At 44.7% G+C, this 27,383-nt stretch overlaps 1 protein-coding gene across 1 annotated transcript in view; it reads right to left on the minus strand.

Moving 5' to 3' along the window:
* The window catches only part of LOC146858271 (serine racemase-like), a 119,365-nt gene that overhangs the window by 17,798 nt on the left and 74,184 nt on the right, over positions 1 to 27,383 (minus strand). The window contains exons 5-6 of the mRNA XM_085646904.1: positions 17,961 to 18,080; positions 16,087 to 16,161 (exon numbers count right to left, since the gene is read on the minus strand). Coding sequence (XP_085503030.1) covers positions 16,087 to 16,161; positions 17,961 to 18,080 — 195 coding nt within the window. The remainder of the gene's footprint in view (positions 1 to 16,086; positions 16,162 to 17,960; positions 18,081 to 27,383) is intronic.

The following is a 27,383-nucleotide window of genomic DNA, read 5'->3' on the forward strand; positions in this document are numbered from 1 at the left end:
CATGGCTTGATAAGAAGGAGAGAGCGAACCGTGTGGTCCCTGTGCTTCAGAATTCTGACGATGTGCATGTGACTGACCCTGGCGAGATTGTGGAGTGTTTTGCTGACTATTTTCGTGTGGTCTACTCCCCGGTGTCCGATAGAGACGAGGATGACTATCGTTGCTTGTTGAGGTATATTGCGCTGCCCTGCCTGTCTGAAGAGGATCGAGAGCGTATGGAGGCGTCGTTGCCGGCCGACGAGATTGCTACCGCGATTCGTTCCCTTCGTTCTGGCAAAGCTATGGGCCCCAATGGATTGCCTATTGAATTGTACAAATTGCGCCCGGATAAAGTCGCACCGTTTCTCCGTGATATGTTTCTGGAGTCGCGTGAGCTTGGTTCCCTCCCTTGCGACCAGCGTCTGGCCACTATAGTTGTGATCCTTGTGCCTCATACAGGCCTATTTCCCTATTGAATGCTGAACCGGAGATTCTCGCCAAGGTCCTTGCTAATCGCTTACTCGCTGTCATCTGTGACCTGATTCATCCGGATCAATCTGGTTTCATTCCGCACCGGAACACTGCTCTCAACTTGCGGCGCCTACACGGCGTTCTCGCCAGGGCGGAGTTTCTCTCCGAGCTGACCATCTTGGCTTCCTTGGACGCCACGATGGCCTTTGATACGATAGAATGGCCATATCTTTGGGCCACTCTGGCGAAGTTCGGTTTCGGTGCGGGATTTATTAGTTGCGTGAGACTTCTATATACGGATCCGCTAGCTCAGGTTGTTGTCAATGGCAGGGTGTCCCAGCCCTTCGCTCTCGGGAGGGGTACTAGGCAGGGGTGTCCGTTGTCCCCCCTGCTCTTTGCTCTTGCTCTAGAACCGCTTGCAGCCTGGCTCCGATGGGAACCATCGATAAAGGGCATTCAGTGGGCCCCTGAATTTGAAGACCGTGTTTCGTTGTACGCCGACGATATTCTTTTGTACCTCACCTCCCCGCGTGAATCCCTTAACGTCCTATTTGACGTCCTCACTTCTTTCAGTAAAAACTACGGTTTGATCATTAATTGGTCTAAATCGTGTGTATATGTTATCTCCGGTGGCCTTCCCCCCTTACCGAATAGGTGTCCCCATTCAAATTTCGCAATCCGGTTTCAAGTACTTGGGGGTCTACGTATCGTTGGACTCGGCGGTCTGTCACGAGCATAATCTCCTTCCCCCTCTCCGGCGATTTAAGTTGGACGTGGCTCGGTGGCGTAGACTGCCGTTGTCGCCACTCGGTCGAGCGGCACTTTTTAAAATCATGTCCCTGCCCCGATTTCTCTACGCACTCCAGAACTCCTTTGATATTATTCCGGCGGCCTACTTTCGGGAGGTGGAGGGTTTACAGAGGAGACTTGTTTGGGACGGTCGCGCACGCATCGCTCTTGCAAAACTGACTCTCCCCTGGTATGACGGGGGCATTGCGCTCCCGGACATCAGGAGGTATTATTGGGCCTCCCAGTTGTCCGCCATCAACCATGCTACGTATGCACCCAGTCCAAATCCGGCTTTCGAGATGGATAAATATCAGTTGCCTGGTGGCAACTTCAACAGAGCGCTCTACTCTCGGACGGCAGGGAGGAACCTAACGGGACCCACTAAGATTGCAGTACGTGTGTGGAAGGATGCCAATGTGGCTGTGGGATGGAATGATCGCCTGACACGAGCGACCCCTTTGTTTGCATCGGACAGATTGGGATGCCTCTGGACGACGAAAGGTTTTGAGAACTGGGATAAGATTGGCATTAGCAGAGTGGGTGATCTCTGGGTGAAAGGTGCGGTCAAATCCTTTGCGGTGCTTCAGAGTGAATATGAGTTGAGTGAGAGGGAGTTCTTCAGATATGCACAGGTCCGCCACGCTTTGCTGTCGGTCTTCGAGGCCGGTACCACGGTCCCTGCCTCTTCACCACTCGAGGACCGTATACTTGACGGCCATCTGCCCGATAGTACGATCTCCTTGATCTATAAGAAATGAATCAACAATCGGGCGGACCTCCTTGTGCGTCTTAGGGAGGCCTGGACCGGAGATGGGTTGGAGTTGGATGACGAAGACTGGCAGTCCGCACTGTCCTCCCCGAAAGAGGTTGCCATTCCTGCCCGTCTCCGTCTCGTCCAGCTCAAAATTCTTCACCGTGTTTATGTGACGGGTCCTCATTTGGTTGTGATGGGTTTTTCTTCGGACGGGTTGTGTAAGCGCGGCTGTGGAATGAGCGCCACCTTCCTTCATATCCTTTGGGAGAGCCGTGAGGTTGCGGCGTATTGGCACCGTGTGCATGCTGTAATGGAGTGTGTCACTGGGGTCGCTCTGTTGCCTGAAGCTCGTCGATGTTTGTTGAATGTATGGGAGCCGAATGACTACAACGTTGCCCAGGCCCGGTGGGCGGCGCTTGGGAACATGATTGCAAAGAGGGACATTGCGCAGCTTTGGGGTTCCCGACGGCCTCCTACCGTGTCAGTGTGGAAGGAGAACATGGACTGGTGCATGTTCAGAGAGAAGACGGTGTACCTGGTTCGGGGCAAGCCTTGGGCGTGGGGTAGAATTTGGGGTCAGTGGAACACCTACCGAGGTAACATCTGTACACCCCCCTTTGTAGATATCCCGGACACTTCTCTGTCCCCCTGATCCTGAGGTTCCTGGACTACTGTACCCTTTTGGCTGATTGTTCTGACTTCCCCGCTGCCTCCCACCCACCCCAGGTCATTTCTAATGTCCTCCTGATTCTCTACCTGGTGTGGTGGGATCCCCCCGTTGGCGCTCGACAGCGTCTAGACTGTTTCTTGCCTTGAGTTTTGTTTTATTGTTTCTTTGTTTTTTTTGTTTTTTTGTTAAAATTTAAAATATCTGTATCCTGCCTAGCTTCTGAGTTGCCGAGAATATCTCCTGTAACCCTGCTGAGCCTCTGGGGAGCAGTCGCTGCTTCGTGATTTTACGCAATTGACATGCATCTACTAGCGGCCGGCCCTGGTGGTTGTAGGCCCATATTTGTAATGATGCTATTTTGCACAATAAAGTTTTTCAAATAAATAAATAAATAAAAATGTTGGCATTACTCTTAGAAAGGAGAAGTGCAGATTCATGGTTGACAAATTAGATTACCTAGGTCATAGTATCTCAAAAGATGGCATAAGGCCCAAACTCTCTCTCATTTCTGCTATCAGAGATAGTACTCCCCCAAAAAACAAGGACACTCTCCGATCATTCTTGGGACTTTGCGAGTATTACTCTCGGTTTATTCAAGGTTATTCTCTGATAGTTCAGCCAATGAGAGAAGTGTTACGCAAGGGAAATGTTTTTGTTTGGCCTGAGGAAGTACACAAATCTTTTTGTGAAACCAAAACTTTATTTACCTCTGCACCCATTTTAGCACCCTTCACTTCTGGTCAACCTTGCTATGTAACTGTGGATGCTAGCCAATTAGGTTTGGGGGCTGTCTTGTCACAGCATTTTGAAGGCAAAGAACACACTATTGCTTATGCTTCGAGATCTCTACTTTCATCAGAAACACACTACAGCACTTTTGAAAAAGAAGCACTTGCCTGTACATGGGCAATTGAGAAATACAAAACATTTCTTTGAGGAACTCATTTTTATATTTTCACTTATCACAAGCCTCTTATTTATATGCTCAATGGAAATGGCACAGGCAAGGCTTCAGCTAGATTAGTGAGAATCCTTTCAAAATTGCATGAGTACAATTTCTCCATCAAATACTTACCTGGTGGCAAGAATGGACGGGCAGATTGCCTCTCGAGAATGCCCATTGAGGATACTTCATCAAGTATTTGTGATGAAGTGGAGTGTGTTGTGGCTCTTATTGGTGACATTTTAGATGAGAACTCCTTGTTCACTAAAGACTCATGGTTGGCCGCACTTTCTGATGAAACTGTCATGTCTTATATTAGATCAGGTTGGCCTCATGAAAGAAATCTACCTGCGAACATTAAACCCTTTTCTCAGGTTTCTGATGAATTGTCCATTCTCAATGAGTGTTTACTTCGACATGACTCTTTGGTCCCTCCCATCAATCTAAGATATCTTCTGTTTAAGAAGAGTCATGAAGGACATATGGGTGTGTCTGCCACTATTCGTAATCTTAAACAGTTTTATTGGTGGCCTGGTCTGGATTCACAGGTGAGAATGTGGATTTCAGAGTGCAGTATCTGCCTTATCTCTGATAAGCATTGGAGGACTGTTGAGCCTAACATTCATATGGTCCCATTACCTGATTCGCCCTGGGAAAAGGTTGCTTTAGACTTGGCGCGCCCATTTGATCTCCTCCCTGCAAGTAAAATACATCTTTTGGTGTTGATTGATTATTTTTCAAAGTGGGTTTACTTTGATTTTGTGTCCTCTCCTGATACTAATGCAGTCATCAAATTTTTGAGAAACGTGTTTGATATTGAGGGTCCTCCAAGACAAATTGTGACGGACAATGGAACACATTTCAAGTCTCATCAGATGTTAAAATTTGTGGAGGATTTTCAAATCAAGCACCTTACTGTGGCACTCTATTCTCCTTCCTCTAATGGTCTAGTTGAACGCATCAACAGATTCTTGAAGGAAGGAGTTCAGACTGCTCTGTCTGCTGGTTTACAAGTTGAGCAATTCTTAAAACAAAAGCTGTGGACTTATCATAACACCCCTCACAGTACCACAAACATATCTCCTTTTAAATTACTACGCAACAGAGTACCAATTTCACATCTGTGTCCCCATTGGGTGAAAGACATTACTAATGCCGATGTTGTTCATCAAGGGAATTTACAGAAAATTAAAGAAGTTGTAAAATGTAAACATGATGCTATTTCATTGCATCATCACGATTCAAAGAACACCAAAGACATTCCATTTTTTGTTGGAGATTGGGTCCTCATTAAAAAACCAAAGAGAGTCAAGAAAGGAGAGTCCAGATTCACACTGCCTGTCAAGGTTATTCAAGTGGCAAAATTGCTATTTTATTAAATGGAAGGGGGTGGTGGAATAGGAGAAGTCTTGTTAAAATTACACATGATCAAGCTGTAAAAATTATCTCTACAAAGAAGAAGAGTTTTTGTGCTTAAGACTTTGATGGACTTAACTCTGGCATGGACTTCTTCTGTGACAACTTTCCCTCAACCACTTTAGACAGAAATAACATTGCACCTGGAAATTTTATACATAATGATTGTTCTTCAGCTTTTGCCTGTGAGGGGAAGACAGGACTTCATTGCCCAGGAGGCTGTGTGCTGCTCAATCTCCCTCACCTGTGCAGCTCGTCTGGGGCTACAACACATCTTGCCGCTCCCGCTTCGCGGGAGTTGCTGCTCCTTCGGCTTTTGCCTGTGAGGGGAAGACAGGACTTCATTGCCCAGGAGGCTGTGTGCTGCTCAATCTCCCTCACCTGTGCAGCTCGTCTGGGGCTACAAAACATCTTGACGCTCCCGCTTCGCGGGAGCCGCTGCGCCTTCGGCTTTTGCCTGTGAGGGGAAGACAGGACTTCATTGCCCATGAGGCTGTGTGCTGCTCAATCTCCCTCACCTGTGCAGCTCGTCTGGGGCTACAAAACATCTTGCCGCTCCCGCTTCGCGGGAGCCGCTGCGCCTTCGGCTTTTGCCTGTGAGGGGAAGACAGAACTTCATTGCCCAGGAGGCTGTGTGCTGCTCAATCTCCCTCACCTGTGCAGCTCGTCTGGGGCTACAAAACATCTTGCCGCTCCCGCTTCGCGGGAGCCGCTGCGCCTTCGGCTTTTGCCTGTGAGGGGAAGACAGGACTTCATTGCCCAGGAGGCTGTGTGCTGCTCAATCTCCCTCACCTGTGCAGCTCGCCTGGGGCTACAAAACATCTTGGCGCTCCCGCTTCGCGGGAGCCGCTGCGCCTTCAGCTTTTGCCTGTGAGAGGAAGACAGGACTTCATTGCCCAGGAGGCTGTTTGCTGCTCAATCTCCCTCATCTGTGTAGCTCGTCTGGGGCTACAAAACATCTTGCCACTCCCGCTTCGCGGGAGCCACTGCGCCTTCGGCTTTTGCCTGTGAGGGGAAGACAGGACTTCATTGCCCAGGAGGCTGTGTGCTGCTCAATCTCCCTCACCTGTGCAGCTCGTCTGGGGCTACAAAACATCTTGCCGCTCCCGCTTCGCGGGAGCCGCTGCGCCTTAGGCTTTTGCCTGTGAGGGGAAGACAGAACTTCATTGCCCAGGAGGCTGTGTGCTGCTCAATCTCCCTCACCTGTGCAGCTCGTCTGGGGCTACAAAACATCTTGCCGCTCCCGCTTCGCGGGAGCCGCTGCGCCTTCGGCTTTTGCCTGTGAGGGGAAGACAGGACTTCATTGCCCAGGAGGCTGTGTGCTGCTCAATCTCCCTCACCTGTGCAGCTCGCCTGGGGCTACAAAACATCTTGGCGCTCCCGCTTCGCGGGAGCCGCTGCGCCTTCAGCTTTTGCCTGTGAGAGGAAGACAGGACTTCATTGCCCAGGAGGCTGTTTGCTGCTCAATCTCCCTCATCTGTGTAGCTCGTCTGGGGCTACAAAACATCTTGCCACTCCCGCTTCGCGGGAGCCACTGCGCCTTCGGCTTTTGCCTGTGAGGGGAAGACAGGACTTCATTGCCCAGGAGGCTGTGTGCTGCTCAATCTCCCTCACCTGTGCAGCTCGTCTGGGGCTACAAAACATCTTGCCGCTCCCGCTTCGCGGGAGCCGCTGCGCCTTAGGCTTTTGCCTGTGAGGGGAAGACAGAACTTCATTGCCCAGGAGGCTGTGTGCTGCTCAATCTCCCTCACCTGTGCAGCTCGTCTGGGGCTACAAAACATCTTGCCGCTCCCGCTTCGCGGGAGCCGCTGCGCCTTCGGCTTTTGCCTGTGAGGGGAAGACAGGACTTCATTGCCCAGGAGGCTGTGTGCTGCTCAATCTCCCTCACCTGTGCAGCTCGCCTGGGGCTACAAAACATCTTGGCGCTCCCGCTTTGCGGGAGCCGCTGCGCCTTCAGCTTTTGCCTGTGAGAGGAAGACAGGACTTCATTGCCCAGGAGGCTGTTTGCTGCTCAATCTCCCTGATCTGTGTAGCTCGTCTGGGGCTACAAAACATCTTGCCACTCCCGCTTCGCGGGAGCCACTGCGCCTTCGGCTTTTGCCTGTGAGGGGAAGACAGGACTTCATTGCCCAGGAGGCTGTGTGCTGCTCAATCTCCCTCACCTGTGCAGCTCGTCTGGGGCTACAAAACATCTTGCCGCTCCCGCTTCGCGGGAGCCGGTACGCCTTCGGCTTTTGCCTGTGAGGAGAAGACAGGACTTCATTGCCCAGGAGGCTGTGTGCTGCTCAATCTCCCTCACCTGTGCAGCTCGTCTGGGGGTACAAAACATCTTGCCGCTCCCGTTTCGCGGGAGCCGCTGCTCCTTCGGCTTTTGCCTGTGAGGGGAAGACAGGACTTCATTGCCCAGGAGGCTGTGTGCTGCTCAATCTCCCTCACCTGTGCAGCTCGTCTGGGGCTATAAAACAGCTTGCCGCTCCCGCTTCGCGAGAGCCGCTGCGCCTTCGGCTTTTGCCTGTGAGGGGAAGACAGGACTTCATTGCCCAGGAGGCTGTGTGCTGCTCAATCTCCCTCACCTGTGCAGCTCGTCTGGGGCTACAAAACATCTTGCGGGACATCTTCGCGGGACGCGCGCGGGCGCGCGCTGGGCGAAGCCCGGGCCAAGGGCGGGCCCGTTTGAGGCCGTTCGAGTCTGGAGTAGGCTGGGCTGGGCCCACTCTCTTTCGTGTGCTCCAGCACATGTTCCCTGGACCTGCTGCGGTAAGATCTACCACTTTTATTTTGAATCAGGTAGCTGCACTTGTTTGACTGTGTAATGCCTCCAGCGGGCAGCAAGGATAAAAAATGGACTAAAGGTGGGAGCGTAATGGGAACTCTAGATCAATTTATCACGCGAGCCTCCAGTGTTCTAGCGCGTGAAATAGCGGATACAGAACGACGGCTGTCCACTGAGCCAATATTTACAAAACGTTCCTCCTTGGGTCCCATTATGAACGCACGTACGCCAGTCCCTTGTTTTGACGATGAAAGGACTGCTTGTTCATCTGATGCGGATCCCTGTGTGGTAGTATCACCAACCGCCACAACTTTGGGGGACGGTCCCAATAGCCATGCCCAAGATGAATGTGGGCTGGATGGGATAACTCAAGAAAAAGCGATGAACACCGCAACTAGGTCGAAGTCGATTCCGATACCCACCACCTCCATGAGAAGTAAGAAAATATCAAAAAATGTGGTTGCTGCCAAGATGAAAAACTGTAAAGGTGGCCAGCTTAAGAAAAACAACTTTAAAAACTCTAAAACACCAAGGTGTGATGGGGGAGAAATGACACCTTGGGAATTGACAATGGAGACCGCAGGGTTTGTGGAGAGTGTGGGGACCCAGACTGAGCCTATTGCAGTATGTCCGGTGAATCTCATGAAGCAAGAGGCTCCAGTTCCAACATTTAATGATGTACTCTTGGAAAAACTAGGGGGCTTAATTACTGGCTGCTTGTCACCACTTATTAAGAGATTGGCAAATATTGAAGAACAATTGGAAATTATTGCTAACAGTGCTGCTCAAAACTGTGGGGGTGTGGGAAGGAAGAGTCATTCCAATGCTGAATCAACGCCCCAAATACCATCTCCTCTAACTGTTGATTGTCCTTCTACTTCAAATGATGCAATCAATCCGGAGAGATTGCGACCATCGGCTATGGTCCGAACTAATTATCCAGCCGGGGGGGGGTACCATTAAAGAATGCAGGCTCAGCTACGATAAACACTAGCGGTGGCAGTGATCAGCACTGCCAACTTCCATCTCGCCCTGAAACTACCCGTCACCCTGCTGTATCATCACGCAGCAATAATAAAATACTGCTTGCAAGAGTTGATTTACCCCCTGAATCTAATCCGTATGTAGTTGTTTTGACTGGTGTACCACATTTGGGGAATGATACTGAGGAGTCATACCCATCACTTAAGAACAAGGTTACGTTCTGGCTCAATAAGTATAGACCATTGCCATCACACGTAACCAGTGAAGTATTGTTTGTCAGGAGGGTAGCATGGGTGGGCCATAAGATAAAGGACACTAGGGGGGATTGTATTTTGATTAATTTTAGGAAAACTTGGCTGGTGAACTATGTTTGTGGATGGGGCCAGTCTAGGTCTGTGGAAGGCATTGAGTCCCACCCATTGTCCTATTTCTATCCCACCACTCAATTGCAACCTAATCCGGGCTCTGATTGGGCTATTGATGCTGCAGGGACACTGACAGGTGGTATATATAGCAGAGGGAGACACTGCGAACCACCCCCTAATACAGCTTTTAGTCAGAACAATAGATACAGTCCTCTGGATTTGGTTGGCTGACTGTATTTTGAGAGCTCGCAACTACCAATTGCAGCTGAAAATATAGTCGGGTATGAAAAGAAGGGTGGCTTAGGGAGTATTGGTATTTGCAACCAGAATATTGTAGGGAGTGGTAGAATTACCACTAGGGGTAGCCTAGCCAGTGGGACTTTGACTACTACTATTAGTGGCCGACCTCTGATTGTCAATTCGAGAAAAGGGGCAACTGATGTAACTCTGGCACCACTTTTTCCGGTGCCACAAACAAATAGCAAGCCCAAAAGTGGGGAGATAGCCGGTTGGGCAACCATGAGCCCATACCACGCGTGTAGTATTAGTCAGGAACCAGGCATCAGGGCCTCAGATCACAGTGAATGGACAAGAAACGTTGCGGAGTGTTTGGAACGCGTCCACCCAGAGGTTCTTAGTGTTCTAGCCACCAGCCCTAATAACAACAGTAATACCCACACTACCATCCATGCCGCAGATACTAGTTTCCATACCAATGAGTCGGTAACATCCTGCCCAGTGGATGGGGCACATAGTAAACCGCACTACAGTAGGCTCGCCTCAGCGCAGGTGTTGCGAAGGAGTGTGGGTGGAAACGTGGAAAAACTTAGAATTCTCTCATGGAATGTTGCGGGCTTAACCAGTAAGATGATGAGTGTTGAATGGGGTTCCTTTGTGGATGACTGTGATGTTTGTCTGTTCCAAGAGACCTGGGCCCGCACGGAGCAGCATCGGGTGGGTTTCGCTTCATTTTCTGTTCCAGCAGTGTGGGGTGGGCGAGGTCACCCCTCGGAGGCTTTAACCATCTGGATTGGTTCCCACTTGGGATGTACGTGCAAAATACTAAATCCACGCTCTGTGGATATCCAGTGTGTTGTTCTTGTCTTCCCAGATGATTACAGGATAGCACTAATTAATGTATACTCTCGTCCTGTTGGTGTAGCTAAAGAGTCCAAAGTTATAGAGGACCTGACTACTTTTATCTCAACTGTATCAAGTAACATCCATGTATTGCTGGGAGGTGACCTGAACTGCCAATATGAGCCCTTGGTAGGCTTTAATGATACTGACCATATGGAAGAAGACCTTTATGGGGTCATACCTATGGCGCAGGCAAACCCGGTGAAAGTCTGGACACCTTTAGCAATACAGATAATGGCGTTGACTTTAACCCATTCTCTAGGAGCGTGCAATGGTTGCTTTTCCTCTGATATCCCTGCAAAATTGACGTACAATAAATATGAGCAAATGTCTCTCCTTGACTATATCATGGTAGAAGATAGGTCATGGTCGAGAATTCTAGATTTTGCGGTTGTTTCTAGAATTGATAGTGACCACAATGCCCTGATTCTGGACATGGCATTACCTAATGTCAGCAAGATTGGTGCATTGCCTTCTGAATATAATTCAGGCGATTTAACTCTAACAAATGATAGGCGCAGAGTTAAATGGCAGCTATTGCTGGAAAACCCCAGTAAAATTGAAAAACTCTACAGCTTGGCTATTCCAATTTTAGAAGATCTTGCAGCTCTTGTTGATTCATCTCTGCCTGCAGATTTTTATGGTCAGCTGGAGGTTTTCTACAAGCGATTAGTTACCAATATGGCTGAAATAGTCAATCCCTTGGTTCCCAAGAAGGGGAAGAGGGTCCTTCCTAGTTTGTGGTATAACACTGCATGTAGGAAGGCTAAAAAGGAACTACTGTCGGCTGTAAAAGCAAACAACCGGGATGAAATTAAAGTTAGAAGGACAGACTATAAAGTATTAACCAAGGCTGCGATGAAAGAATGGGAGCACGAAAAGTGGTCTTCGTTAACAGTGGCGCTAGACACTAAAGACTTTAGCAAATTTTGGTCCATAATTAACACCGGCAGTAGTAAACCAAACCCGGCCAATGACTCTAACTTAGCGGCAGATGTCTGGGAAAATCACTTCCAGGCTCTGTATTCTCCTGAGGTTTTGCCAGGTCACCCGGAATTATTTATGATTCCATCTAGTGCAAATATGCAGTGCGAGGTGACCGAGTTTACGGTTGAGGAGGTTTGCAATGTTATTGCTAAACTCCCCTCTGGAAAGGCTCCTGGTCTCGATAAATTACCGGGCGATCTTTTTAAGCATGAACCCAAAGTCTGGGGTCCTTACCTTCTGATTTTGTTTAACGCGGTCCTAGGTGGTATGCCGGTACCATACACATGGATGGGTGCAGAGACAGTGCCTATATATAAAAAGGGTTCTCCTCTCCTACCCTCTAATTATAGACCTATAAGTCTAATTGATGTCTCCCAGAAATTATTTGCAAGACTCATCCTGGATCGTCTTCAATTGTGGATGGAGGAGTTCGCAATTTTAAGTCTCTACCAGGCCGGGTTTCGGGCGAACACCTCCACCGTGGACCAGATTTTCCGATTACTACTATCATATTGGAGAACGGTGAAAATAGAGGGTGGCAGCCTCTATATGGTGTTCGTGGATCTCAGAGCAGCCTTTGATCTTGTGCCACGGGGCAAGCTCTGGTCTGTAGTCCTCGAGATGGGCATCCCCATTGACTTATTAGAGGTCCTGATGAGATTACATGAGGCAAATTATGCCCCGGTTAGATGCGGGAAGAATGGTTCTCTGTCGTCACGGTTCCCAGTTGGCAGGGGGGGTAAGACAGGGATGGGTGCTTGCACCGAACCTGTTCTGGCTCTTTGTCAATGGGGTTATTGCACATCTTAATGCAGTGCAGGACAATGACGCTCCCAAGTTGGCTGGCAATAGAGTGCCTGCTATCATGTTCGCTGATGATACCCTTTTAATATCTAAGACACCTATGGGTATCCAGCGAACACTTGATAGCTTTGAAGAATTCTGCACTCTTCGGGGTCTTGAGATAAATATTCTCAAGACTAAATATATGATCTTTAATCCGCCCCGTTCTACACGCCCGACCCTAAACTGGGGGACACAAGACTTGAAAGGGTAGCTGTTTTTGATTATCTGGGAGTCACTGTTAATGAAAATTTGACGTGGGGACACCAGATAACTAAGACACAACTTAAACTGACTCAACTTTCTGGGGGAATCATCAAATTGTTAAGCAAGTCTTCTAGTAAACTAATTGGTCCTCCGTTGGAAGTCTACAAGCCACAAGCCAGGGGGTCTTGTATGTATGGGGCTGAGCTTTGGGGACATTCTAATAGGCTTGCTATTACAAAGGTTGAGAATAAATTTCTGCGGCAGCTGATCGGACTTCCATCGAGCACCCCGCTTTTACCATTGAGGCTTGACCTAGGGATTAGGTCAATCGACGACGAGCTTGCATTAAAACCCCTTACGTTTTGGCGCAGGCTCTGGGTGACCAGAGAGCTGACCAGCTACAGACAGGAATTAAAAGAAAGGTGTTCCTGCCTTGTGGGCTGATCCAGAAAGTCAATGTAAATTATTTTCACGCCAAATGCTAGTAGCTATTTTTCGCTCTAAAAAAAAAATGGCCGCTCAATCTAATCCATCCTGTGGTTCGACCATTTGTTCTTTTTTATCTGTGAAGGATTGTTATCTTTTTGAGCCTTTTCTGGACGTTATATACCCCATCCTAGCCAGAAAATTGTATGTTCAGTATAGGCATGGTGTTCTCCCTCTCCGGGCCTCTACTTGTAAGTGGGCACTTATAACACCAATGAATTGCCCAGCCTGTGAGTATGAGAAAGGAACGGAGACTCACGTCTTTTTTTCTGTCCGGTTTATGTTAAATCTAGGAGATATTGGCTACTGCCCCTATGCAAAAATATGGGGTTTCGTTATTGTATGCAAGCGCTAAGAATACTGAAGTCTGACACATCCGAATGTATTGTATTTGCTGTCTCCCAATTTTTAACAGCTATGTGGCACAAGCGTAGAAATTTTGTTTAATTAACTATATTGCTGGTTATTAATATCGATTGGACTATTACTGTGTATTAATAGTGGTGGTAACTCAATGCTAGTTTTTAATCTTTTTTACTTTTTTATTTACTGTTTTAACTTTTCTTGATTTTATGATCTATTTATAATGTTCTGTCTCCCTGTGCTATCTAGGTATTCTATGTATGAATTCCAGAATGCACTGATTGAATTAATTAAGTTGATTGTGATTTTTCACACGTGTTCTTTATGCTATGTGCACACTTTTTATGGTCATTGTCTACCGAAATAAAAGTTTTTTGATGATGATGATTGTCCCACTGTTATTGGTTCAGAAACCTCTTTATTTCATAACCCCTTATCCAGTTTGCAATCTTCACCCAACATTCCTTCTGCAACGGTTAATCCAAAAATTATACATCGTAATGTTTCTGTTCCTCAAAGATTTAAAGATTATTATTTAATGTAAGTTAGTTCGCAAAGTAACATGTCATTTTACTACAGGAGTCCAATGTTTGGATCTTTGTATGTTTATTATCATTTTCTTATTCTTTTTGTGATTTGTCATCTTTCTTGTTTTTGTTTAATAAAGGGGAAATGATGTTAAGGTAACAAGTCGCTCTTTCCCTTTAAGAGCGACTTGTTATTCACGTGCTGATAGTTGTGTTCCTCGAGCGTCTTCCCCACGCTTTGTTATTGTTTAATGTGTCCCGTTCATTCCGCGGTTTTCGTTGTGGCTGCCTGTAACTGTTCATTCAGGCAGTTGCTTCGAGAGCTGTTGAATGACCGGTTGTGGGCTACTTTTCTCCACGCTACGCTACTTCAATAAACACTTAACTTATTAAGTGCATCTTCTCAAGAGTGTTTAATTGGATTTTACAGCACAGCCGCATATTTCAGTCACAATTATCTTATCACCACAGTGTAGCAGGTCTAGTCACAATTTCCACTGTTCCTTCCTGCCTGGAACTGCGAATGGAGAGCCTGGTACCCGCTGACATTCAGAGTACTCAGTTCACTCCCCTCTTTCCTCCTCTTCTAGCAGACCCCTACCAACACTGGGGGTGTGCTGCTCCTGGATGTTCCTGGACAGTCCCTCCTCTTGGGGGTTGGAAGGCTCCTTCACTCTCTCAGAAGACATGCTGTCTTCTAGGCACTACAGGGCAGGAAAAAAGATTCTTCCAGGAAGGATTAGACTCGGGTGTTGTCCCCTCACCTCTGCGAAGCTGGCTATCAGACATAAACTAGCAGTGCTCTGATTACTCTGCAGAATACTCCTTTCCTTGGTCATACAGAACTGGAATCTGGAAAAACTGTTGAGTCAGTGGGTCCCACTTTTATACAGTCATGGCAGACAAAAGATGTGGATCTATAGTCTTCAATTGTATGACAGTGGATAAGAGTTCCGAACCGGATGCCCCAAATATATCTTACCTGGGACCCCAAAAATCCTTAAGGTAGCACTGGATTTATGGGGGGGGGGTTTACTGGGAAGCAAGTGTTATAGACTGCGGTCAGTGAGATGTGGATGTTGTACTGCTTATCACAATCACTAAGCAGAGGACTTCTGGCTCTTCCAAGATGGATTGTCCCAGAGCAAAGTTAGCAACAGTGGATTTCCAAAGATATATTTCCTTTGCAACATTTGGATGGCAGAATCGGGGCAACCCCACACGCTTTTTGCATATAGGACTCTCTGGAAACATAGTCCAATAAAGATGTGGCTTTTAGCAAATTTCAGTGCAAATGTTTGAAGCCTCGTCAGGCGTATGCCTTCTCTCCGTCCCAGCAATAACGCAGTCAAATCAGATTCCTAATAAGTTAGGAAGGAGAGAGTGAGGGCAGGACACCGGAGTAAGAAAATATTTAAATTAGTGGAGATTCCAGTATTTTTATTGCTAGATCTTTCTTTTCAATCCACTTCAGCCATCCCCTTAGCATATTCCTTGATACACCATTGCATTAATGAAAAAAACACTTAGAAAATAAGGCCTAGATTTATAATTATGTCACACAACGCAACGCAGTAAGGCAACCCACTGCGTTGCCTGAGAGGTGACGGCAGGAGTGCGCAATACCTATCTAGATATGGCACAATCCTCTCCTCCTTGCACTCCCGAACTCAGAGCTGTCTAACGCTAACACAGGCACCATTGCGCGGTGGTGCAAGTGTGCCTGCCTTACAGACAGGATTGTTTTTGTGCAGGAAGGTGCTCCTTCCTGCACAAAAACAATCCTTGGAGGCGTTTTCCTCTTTCTCAGTGAAATGCAGCACACTTAGAAAGAGGAAACAACGAGGAGCAATAAAGATATTTCTTATAGTTGCATCTCTATCGGGAAGGCGTACAATTCTGATGCATTTCCAGATGTACCAGTGTTGGTAAATCTGGGAATGCATCAGAATACATGGGTGGGAACACACACGCTCCACCCATGTAACGCTTTCCCTGCGCAGTGTAATATAAGGCAGAGGCTTGCGCTGCCTTGCATTACTCCAGATTTACCAAGCTACGCACCTCTGCGTGGCATGGTATATCTCATTCTAGGTTTTGCATCGGCTTGAGTGGCGCAAGGGCGACACAAAACCTTGATAAATCTGGGCCTGGATGTGACTATGGTGAGGCATGAGCAGAGGCCACAAGAGGGGGGACGCTCATACAAGGAGGGATCTTTTGAGAAACGTTTCCAGTCCTGCCTCTTGTTCAAGCATGTCTCAGCAGCTTGTGAAAGGGGAAGAGTGAGCACAGAGTACTGGAATCAACACAAAGGTAATGTTCTCTATTATAATACAAGGTGGCAAAAGCAGATACTCAGAGTCTTGTAACAGTAAAGGCTTCATACCTTGACAGCAACTGCTATTCCAGCCAGCATTCCTCCTCCACCCACCGGGATCACAAGTGCATTCACTGCCGGCACCTGATGGAATAAAAAGGAACAGCTTTCCAAGAAGCCTAATCTGTGCAGCACAAATGAAGATCACAGCGTATTAGAGATTAGGGTGTAATAAGTGCTCTGTGTTTTAGCATAGATGTTGGGGATCACTGTGAGATCAGTCTGTGGTGTGAGCAATGCGCCCCTTCTTACAACTCAAAGGTTGTAGGTTTAAAAGAGTTCTGAGTGCCAGGGCAAATGGAGCACAATCCGGAAATGGCATCTAAAAAGGATCTGGTGTGGGTCAGGAATTCCTTCAGTAGCCTATTGAAATTAGAGAGGGAATAGCACGAACTGAAGAAACCTAGGGTGCGAAATTTTATAATCCTGAAAACATCACCACCTACTGAGCGCTATCTTTTAGGTTCTCTCAGCACATATGACCTTTTTCTGTTGACTAGGTTTCACATGGGTTTCTTCCATCACCTGTGAGCTTTTCCTGGGGGTTGTCATAGAGGACAGCCTTTAACATCCTGCGGCTGCGATGGTGAGTCTCCGCAGGATTTGCTCCCTTTTTTATTCTGTTGCAGTTTCTATGTGATTCCCCGGAGGAAACTAATAGTCCCTGTTTTAAGGAGATTGAATTTTAGGCAGGCACGCCCAGCTTTGATTTATTTACAACTGCTATCTGAAGACTCCGTCCTATTTTCTTAAATTAGCAGTAAAAAAATAGGGCATTACTTGACTAGAGGGCGGTACCCTGGAGGGCAGCTTATCAACCCAGTCCCCCGCCAGTGACACAATAAACCGCCAGGTCTGTGGGCTTTATTTATCGCTAGGTCTTTTCGAACCACTTATTTTACCAGAGATCTGATTTTAATGGATATCTTATTTATGAACTAACCTTCTGCATGTAATGAATTGGACAAATGGTTGTATGAATTTTATCATTGTTGTTTTTATATATATATATATATATATATGTGAACTTTTAGGGTTTTACAGCTGTAAACCGAATAAAGTTGTTTGACTGACCGACTTGGTAATACTGGTATATTATAATATTCATCTAATCTTATATAAACGTTTTATCAATTCGTTAAATCCATTCTACAAACCTTAAACATACTAAAGTGTGGTCATATCGTGCTAAGTCACCTCTTATCTTGGGGTAAATAAAGATGAAACTGTGCACATCCTGTTCCTTCTTTTTAAATGTGATCACATAGTGACACTATAAAGTGCAGAAAGATTTAGATTAAGTCACTCCATAGTAATGCAAACTTGTCAAGTTAACAATTTCTACAGCCAATTACAGCTGTGATGATCAAATTGGGTTATAGCAGGGTATTTCATAAGGTGCCAACGTTACATAGTGGTCATCAGTCCCTTTTCAGTCAATAACCGATTTGCTATAAGGTAAAAAATGTAAAAGGCCGCTGTTATTTAATGTATCTCCCCTTTCATGAAAAAAGTATGGCATGCCGACATGATCTAATGCCATGCGAGTTAAAAATTCTCTTCAGTAAAATGTTTCGTTCAGTTAGTAAAATCGGACAGACCGATAAAATGTGTGTCAGACTTTCATCATGTAATTGGCATAGTCTGTACTTTGTATTCTGTGGTTTTGGTTGCCATTTGGGAATATATTCTAGTGTTTGACCTAAACCAAATTGTAAATGGAGGACAGGAAGAGGAAGAGAGGAAAGGAAAAGGAAGGGAGGATAGGGAGAGGAAGGCAGGACAGGAAGAGGAAGGGGGAAAGGAAGAGAAGGAAAGCAGGCAGAAAGAAGGGGGGCAGAGGAGGAGGAGCAGATTACCTTTACAAGCTAGTCTTACTGTACCTGCTTTAGTATCTCGAGGCCAATCGAACCCTGTCCTGCTATTACTGCCGGGTCCTGGCTAGAGTGCACCAGGACCCCCCCAGTTTCTTGCACTTTGTTTGCTGCTGTGTACTTTCTGGACTGTGGAAGGAAGAGCAGACGGGCATTAATGGGAACTGTCTACAATCCAAGAGTGATTGGCAGGGACTAGTACCTGCAAGAGCTCAGGCTTCCGACACCCACAGAGTAAGTTCCCCGAGTAGGCACACAACTGTTTCATTTTATGCATCACACACTTACAGCATTTGCGTCTCACATACTACACAGAATAACTGCAATTCACATAAAAAACACTCAAGCCCAAACTATTCAGTCGCAAACAGTCAAAAAATGTTTATGAATGATAGGAGAGAGTTTAACAGGAGGTATCCTTTCAAGAGTATCTCAGTCCCTACAGATTCTCAAGTGTCAAGTGCCATTCTGGGGAATTTCGTTTTGGTTGTTGGCTTCTACTTAATTGCATTTAAACCAATGTTATCGGGGGGCGTGGCTAAGGCGCCGAAGAGGATGGCCGCCATTCTAGAGGGCTCCGCTGTCGCATAGCACGTCAGAGTTTCTCTGGGCTTGTCTTCTTGACGCGCGACCTCCCACGATGCGGATGTCGCTGCCGGAGCATCTGCTGCAGACAATGTGTCCCTTGTAATCTGCGGGGTGAGCGATTTTCGACCTTTATTTTTCGTTTTTACCTCAGTGTGGTCCGCGAGTGAAGCACGACCGCCATTTTGATTTATTACCGCTCCTTATATCACCCATAGATGAAGCTTTCTCAGCCAAAAAAAAAAAACTTTTCATCTGCTTTTCTTTGCCGGATACTTTTCCTGACTGGGATATGGTTCCTTCTCCACAGTGACTGTTCATCTTTAAATCGTATTTTTTGCCTCTGTCTGCTCTTTTTTTATATTTTTTGAGGAGGTGAATTGCCAGAATGTTTTCTTTAGGAACACATATGTATCTTATTCAGTGACCTGAGGCTTTTCATTCTTATTTACCCATGCATTGTATTTTGGACTATTTTTAATATTTTGAAGCAGTGAATAATATTTACAGTTGCTCCCGCCATTTTGAAATCTAACTCTTACCTTCCCTCTTCTTAAAATGGCAGCATCCCGCGCTGCTCGGAGTGGTCTTCATCAAATCAATTCAAATAGTGGCTCGCAGGAGGACGTTAACCCATTCAGTGTCCTATCGGACAATGTGGAAGAAGCAACAATGGATACTTTTACGACAAAAGGCTCATCTTCGCAAAATCCACGCTCAGGCAATAAAAATACTTCTAAAATTCCTTCCTCTGCCTCTACTCCAGGTAAAAGAGTGAAAACTAATCCTCCTTCGCCTACTGCTTCTTCTTCCACTATTTCTATGGAATTGTTGCTGGATGAGATTCGCTCTCTTATACCATACATGGCAGAGACTAATTTGCATCTTCAAAATTTGGAGGATAATTGGTCGCAAACTGAACAAACAGTTGACGAATTAGAAAGGAAAGTCGCTTCTGTTCAGGTATCACTGACCAGGTCCCCTGCCTACATAGAGAGATACAAAACCTTAACCTACAAGTGGAAAATTTGGAAAATCGGAAACAGACGCAATAATCTACGCAATTACGGTCTGGTGGAAGGTCTTGAAGGGTCTAACCCTATAACCTTTTTTCAATCCTTTTTGCCCACGCTTCTTGGACTTCCAAATTCTCCAGCCTTGAATATTCAACGAGCTCACCGCCTAGGCCAAATCTCTTGCTCTCTTGCCACTACTTCCTCTTCATTGAAACCTAGAGGGGTAATTTTGTACTTTCTAGAATATACTGATCTCCTTAAAGTTCTTCAAGCGGCTAAACAGAAAGGGAGGATAACATGGAATGGTTCAAACCTCTTTTTTGCTCAGGATTACGCCAAAGTCACTGCGGATCATCGGAAAAGGTTTCTAGAGATGAGACCTGCTCTCAGAGCCTTGAATGCTCGTTACGGCTCATTCCATCCATGTCTCTTCAAAGTGACTTATAATAATAAAACATTGTCCTATGAAGATCCAGCGCTTCTTCAACAATTCCTAGACTCTTGCAGAGCTGATTCTATGGACACACCTCAAGCTTAACTGTTTTCTGTGGCATAAGTATTGTTCGTCACTGTTTTATCTTTGACTTTTCTCTCATCTGTTTTTGTTCTTCATCAAGTTATGTGCTTTGTTCATCACTTTTTATTATTGGTCTGTTTGTTTCAGATGTAGGTTGTGCTTCTTTGGATTTACCCTGCTCGTTTTTGCCCGGGGTTTCTCTCTCTTTGCTGCGTCTCCGTGGAGCCCTTGGTTTGGTGTGCTACCTTCCTCATGTGGTTCCACCCACCCCATTTTCATCGTCTTTATGTGGTATGCCCCTTTGATTTTACTTTTGAATATCAATGGTTTGATGTGTACTGTTTCTCTGTCCTGTCTTTCTGTTCTTCCCTGTCCTTTTCCCTTTACCCTTTCTCTTTCCTTTCTTCTCGCCTTGAAACTAACATCTTCCAATTTGTTTCCTCTCCTCTCTTAATCTCATTTCTCTCTTTTATTCTCTCATCAACTCTCTTTCTTTCTTTAAACAACAAGTTTCCTTTTTAATTGCTTTTATAATAATTGGGCATGTTCTTTTTAAAGATTCTCCTTTAGAGTTGTAACTTGGAACGTCAAGGGAGTTAATAACCCTATCAAAAGACAACGTGTATTAACTCATTTAGCCATATTAAATACTGATATTGCTTTAATTCAGGAAACTTACCTGTCTGTCGATGAAGCAACTAAGCTGAAAAGAAACTGGGTGGGTCATGTTTTTTCTTCTCCAAGTTTAGGGAAGAATAATGGGACGTCTATCATATGCCATAAAAAACATCAGTTTTCAGTTGTTCATCAGGACAACTACCTAGAAGGTCGTTGGGTAATTGTTAAATTGCTTATTGATCAAATACCTTTAGTACTCTTTAATGTCTATGCACCTGTTCATATTGACAATACGTTTTGGTCTCAGATATCTGATAAACTTCTTATGTTTGCTCACGATTATGTTATTTTTGGAGGTGATTGTAATCAGGTTTTAGACCCTATTTTAGATAGACATTCTTCTGTGAAATTTACCAACACCAAGATGCATACACAATTTACTTCTGCCATACGTCAGAAAGATTTAATTGACATCTGGAGGCTTTGTAATCCAAATATCCGGGTATATAGTTTCTTTTCTCCCCCTCATCATTCACAATCCCGGATTGATTATCTTTTCCTTAGTAAACCTCTGTCTCAACTTGTTTCTCACGCTGAGATTGGTTCTATTTTAATATCGGATCATGCTCCAGTTTTTGTGGATTTTGATCTGATACCCTTTTCCCCCATGCTGGTAGATAGCGTTTTAATAACGCATTGTTAGCAGATCCTAACTTCACAAGCCAATTCACCTCCTTTGCTTCTGAATTTTTTTCTTTTAATTCCTCCCCAGACTCTTCTCCAGTAATGATTTGGGACTCCTTTAAAGCTACAGCTAGAGGTTTTATCATAAATTTTGTCTCACGAAAAAAAAAGTTCTTTGAAGCCAAAAATGCTCAGTTATTAGCTAAGATTAAACAACTTGAATATTGTTACTATCACTCCAACTCTGATGTCTCGTTAAAAAATCTTATTGAGGCAAAAATTTCTTTTAACAAATCATCTACAGAAGCCGCATCCTCTTATCTCCTAAAAAGTAGTGCCCGTTACTATGGAGGCCAAAATAAAATGGGGAAACTACTTGCTAATTATTTAAAGATTTGTCGTGAGAGGACTAAAATAGATTCCATCCGTAATAATGTAGGTGACTCATTATTTAAAGATAATGATATCCTGAATGAGTTTGTCTCATTTTATAAGAATCTTTAGACACCAGAGCAACAACTAACTTCGGCTGCCCTCTCCTCTTTCTTTCAATCAATAAATTCTCCTCCCTCTTATAAAACTGATTTTTCAGCATCAGAATCAGACATCACTCTCTCTGAAATTAAACATGCCGTTTCAGTATTAAAAAGAGGAAAAGCACCGGGTCCGGATGGTTTTACTATTGAATTTTATGCCCATTTCGCGTCTTTCTTACTTCCCCAACTTTTATTGCTATATCAGTCTTTTGTTAATGATAGGTCCTCGTCAGGAACGTTTCAGGAAGCCATAATCTGTCTAATGCCCACAGAAAATAAAGATCCCACATTTTGCAAAAATTACCGCCCGATCTCCCTAGTCAATTTGGACTATAAGATTTTCTCAAAGATTCTCGCCCTTCGTATTGATCCCATTCTACCTAACCTTATTGGCCCAGAGCAATCAGGGTTTGTTAAAGGTCGTTTATCCTCAGATAATTCCAGAGTTTTCTTTAACATTTTAAGTAAAGCTTCCTCTCTTGATTATCCCATCGCTGCAGTAGCACTAGATGCTGAAAAAGCTTTCGACAGGATTGGTTGGGATTTTATGTTCCAGGCTTTAAAATGGATCGGTTTACCTGTTAAATTGATTTCTCTTATTTCTTTACTTTACTCTGGCCCTAAAGCCTCTCTTTTTGTTAATAGGAAAACTTCTGAGTATTTTTCTCTTTTTAGAGGTGTTCGTCAAGGATGCCCTTTGTCCCCTCTATTATTTATAATAGCATTGGAACCCTTTTTAACGAAAATTAGATTAGATAATAGAATTACTGGCTTTAAGCTTGACACTACTCATGTTAAAATGTCTGTTTATGCTGATGACATCCTTTTATATTGCTCAAATCCATCTACTTCTCTTCCAGCCTTTCTATCACAAGTTGATACTTTTTCTCATTTGTCTGCCTATCGCCTTAATTCAGATAAATGTGAAGTTCTTCCTTTAAATATTTTTTGTTTAAAACATGATTTTATTTCCACTTGTTTTTCTTGGGAAAACCTCTAAAATAAAGTATTTAGGTTTATGGTTCTCTCCTACTATCCCCGAAACTTTAAAGGAAAACCTTGATAGTATTCTTAAAACTTTATCTGAGTCTATTGATCGATGGCACCCGCTCTTCCTCTCCTGGTGGGGAAGGCTGGACTCTATTAAGATGATGCTTTCGCCGTTAATTCTATATCTTTTATCTATGATTCCAGTGCATATTCCTGCTTTCTACTTTTAAAAAATTGACTCTATGCTAAATAAGTTCCTCTGGGAAAACAAATCTCCTAGAATAGCTCTCAATGCTCTTAAGGCTGACAAGAACTCTGGAGGTCTTAAGTTCCCTGATTTTAAATCTTATCATTATGCTTTTTCTCTAAAACAAGCCTCTCGCTGGTTATCCCTCGATCAATGTGTCCACCCTCCCCTTTGGTTGGATATAGAAAAATACTGTATAGCGCCTTTCCACTTTAAAGAATCTCTTACTTTTACTAAAAATATTTCTTCTTTTCGTTCTCAAGTTATTTCCCATACACGTAAAATACTAGCACCTCTTCTCCCGTCCTCCTACCCCTCTTTTTCCTCGTTGGATCAGCAACCCATTTGGCACAATCACTTACTACGTATTAGGGGCCGCACTTTCTAATGGAAAACTTGGAGACTCAGGGGCCTAATTTAGATTTCACAATTGGTACATGATAATGTTCCTCTATCCTTCTTAACCCTTCAATCGAAATTTTCTTTACCATCGTCTTGTAAATCTCAATATGACTCACTCCTACCTTCTCTCACACAGTACCTTCTTTCTTTACCCCCTGATCCCATTATTCCTGCCAGATGTTCCACTCTTTTTCCTTTATTATATACTAATTCTTCTGCCTCTTTGTTATATAAAAGTCTATTCTTCTCTTCAGACAGGATCAAGGGGAAGGCTGAATTGGCTTGGGAAAAGGATTTAACAGAATGTTGGTCTATACCATTTTGGGATGAATTGTGGTTAAAGATCCACAAGACATCGAGAGCAGCTAATACTTCTCAGACTCTTTATTTTATTTACAAGCGCCTTTTATATACCTCAGCGAAGTTAGCCTCCTTTTCCGCAGAACTTTCTTCAGCATGTTGGTCTTGCTCTTGTACCTCAGCTGATTTAAAACATATGCTTTTTGATTGCCCCTCCCTCTCCCGTTTTTGGCTTTTAGTCTGGTCCCAAATTAATAGAATTGTTAAAACCCAAATCTCTTTCTCTCCAACTAATGTCTTTTTAGGTTCCGTATCACCATCCTGGACACATTCTCCCCACAGCCCCTCTCTAATTGACTTATTATTAGCAGCGGCCCTCCATTTAATAACCTCTAACTGGAAACAAGCTGATAAAGTTACTTTCAAAGCATGGTGGAATGCTGTTTGTTTTCATCATAGACTTGATACATGCAATGTCACTCCCGTATCCTTATCCATTAAAAGGGATCTCTTTTGGCTCACTCTATCCTCGTACTTAACTGACATAGACTTTTCCTCCGCTAATACTCCTGATGAAGTCAGAAAACCTCCATGAAATACTTGTTGTCTTTTTTATTTTTGTCTTAGATATAAGTTCCGTATTACTCCCTTGATTTTAAACTTTATGACTTAAAGTTTTATGATTATAATATATTTACTAATGTTTTTGTGTTTGTATAAGAGATTAAGGTCTTAGTCATCACTTTTCTTCTCATTGTTTTAAAAGAACTATTGTAATAGATATTTTCATATTTCCCCTTCCCCCTTTTTAGGTCTCGCCTGACCCAGCGCATGCGCTGGTCTGGCGAGACTTATTGAGAGGGCTCCAAAAAGTGCTACCAGGCCAGCCTAGAGCTACAGTGCATGTGCGAGTGCGCGTGCGCCGCGCTTTACCGCGTTTACGTTTGATGTTTGATCGCAATCACTTTCACTTTCGCGGCCGCACTGCCGCTTTGCATAGCCAATAGGTCTCGCTTTTGGGACCTTATAAGTATTTAGTTATGCAACTGTAGCATAGCTAAACACTTATAAGGTCCCAAAGGCGAGACCTATTGGCTATGCCAATGCTTGTTTATTTTCCTTCTCGATTATCAGTGATAGGTTGTTAATTGTTTTTAAATTTATGCACCTCTCAGATTGTGATTTCTCTTATATAAGGTTTTTTCATCTGTTTGCCTCAATTTTTCCTTTAATAAACCTTAAACTTAAATAAAAAAATTAAAAAATGTAATCCATCTTGAGGAGGGTTGGTGATGGTGTTATGGAAGTGATGAGACCAAAATGCTATAAGTATATTTTTGTTGATATTGGGATTATATTTACTTTGTGATTAATTTGAATTTCCATTTCCTAGACTACGGTTTTTTTGTTTTGTTTCTTTGCTGTCTTTGTTATGGGGGGTGTTACATCGAGGTCTCTTTACTAAGGCTGCACTTGATTTCTCACTTCTCTTTTGTTTCCTCAAGCAGATCCCTTGTAAGTTAATGTACGACATGAAGTTCTTGCTTTCATTTTCTTTGTCTCTTGTAAGAATGATGTCACTATCATTGCTTGCTTAATCCGTGGGTTATAGCCACATGAATTCTTCTCGGGTCAACCTTTTACAAAGGGCTCTATTCATTTTCTTTTTCTCTTGGGCTGAAATATCGGGCACAGTTGTAATGTTTCTCTTTGGTTCTTTCCATATTTGCATCCCCCATCTGTGGGTATTCCCTATCTTCTCTGGGTATTCCCGAATACGGATAGAATTTCATCTCAATTGCATAAATAATCATCTTTCTCGTGCCTGGTGGAGTGCTCATCTATGGACTTTCTTGTGACATGATTTGTATCCATTGTATTGACTTTATGCTAGCCAACGCTTGGGCAATTCACACTTTTCTCATAACAACACTGTTCTCTCTGGATTTTGGATACAGCAGTCCTCATGAGGTCTGAGCCTGTCTATGAGGCAGGATTTCTTCACCCTCCAACTCTCTATTTTATCTAGGTCTCATGCCAACTCTGATCGTGCTTCATGCTGATTGGTTCATTCTAGTACTAGTGAGACAACTATCTATTTATAGGTCTTGCATAGACAGCACTTGTGCTGTCTCTTCGAGACATTTTGTTTACCAACAGCGGGCTTAAATCTCATCCATAGGTTACCGTTTATTAGGTTCAGCGTAGCTCTCATTTGCTTGCTTCAAGTTTGTCACAGCCTGGTGCGTCATATCTTCTTCCTGTGTTTTGAACAGCGCCTACATTGCTTTCTCTTTTGTTGATTGCTTCCCATCGTCATTGCTCATTCTCCCCATATTGCTTGTTGCCCCTTCGTTCCTATATTGTTGCTGCCGTCCTGTTGCCCCATCGTACTTGCATTGTTTCTTTTTCCTGCCATCTTTCGTGCACACTCTGCTGCTTGTTGCCCCATGGTTGTTGCCCTCATCCCTCCCACACATGGCATTTTCTCCGTCTGTACCTTCTGCACCCTCCCTCCCAATCACTTGTTTTCTCCGTCACTTCTGTGGTGTTACTTTTTCTTACCATCTTTTCTGCACACTCCACTGCTTGTTGCCTACTGATTGTTGCCCTCATACATCAGCCCTCCCGCCCCTTGCATTTTGCATGTCTGTCTCTTCCAGCCCTCTCCATCCCCATCGCTTGTTTTGTCTCCTCATAGTTCTGCTACAGTTTAAAGGGTCAGACTTGCCCACTTTCATTTCGGCATTTAACCGCACTTTAAAGTGAAAAGTTACCATCTAATTATGTGCAGGTGTTACTCGTCAGCCGGAGCACACAGGCAAGCACCAGAGCATGAGAATTCGTTGAGGTAGATTAGGAGCAGGATCTGGTGCTTGTGGCTGCGTGGACGGCTGTGAGCGACAGAGCTAGACTGGCCCTAGCGGGCATCAGGCGTTTTCCCGGGAGGCTGGTAGGGTGGGGTAGGGGTAGGGGCCTGTTTTGCAACGGCGGAGGATGGTTTTGCAGCACTGCTGACATATCGGTTCTCAGTAACAAGAAAAGCAGAGCTTTGCACGTGCAGACCCCCAACCCTGGAGGGGCTGGTCTGAGAAAATTGCCAGGGCTGCTTTGAATTCCCAGTCCGGCCCTGGTAAGTGATAAAAAAAATGCTTTACACGCTTTGTGTTTTTAGGTCTCGTCTAGGCAGCGCTTGCGCTGTGTCTTCAAGACATGCTAAATTCAGTATAGGTGCATTAAACTCCGCCCACTTCCCACCCATCTTTGTAATTGGCTACTGTCCCCGTCCTTTGTTAGTGGTGACTTTACATAGCTCAATAGGCTTAGTAGTCCCTCCTTAGTACCTCCCTGTCTCTTCTTGTGCCCTCCTATGAGCACACCCCCGTTACATGTGTTGTTGCTTGGCAATTTTCATTACAGCTTCCGAGCACTATTTTGTTAAATGCATTGCTCCTCCTGCCTGCTGTTCCACTCTACTTTCATACTTTTACATTACTTGCTTTAAACGACCGATGCCATTAACAAAACGTGACGACT

Source organism: Triturus cristatus, chromosome 3_2 (assembly GCF_964204655.1).
Source record: "Triturus cristatus chromosome 3_2, aTriCri1.1, whole genome shotgun sequence".
Lineage (NCBI taxonomy): Eukaryota > Metazoa > Chordata > Amphibia > Caudata > Salamandridae > Triturus > Triturus cristatus.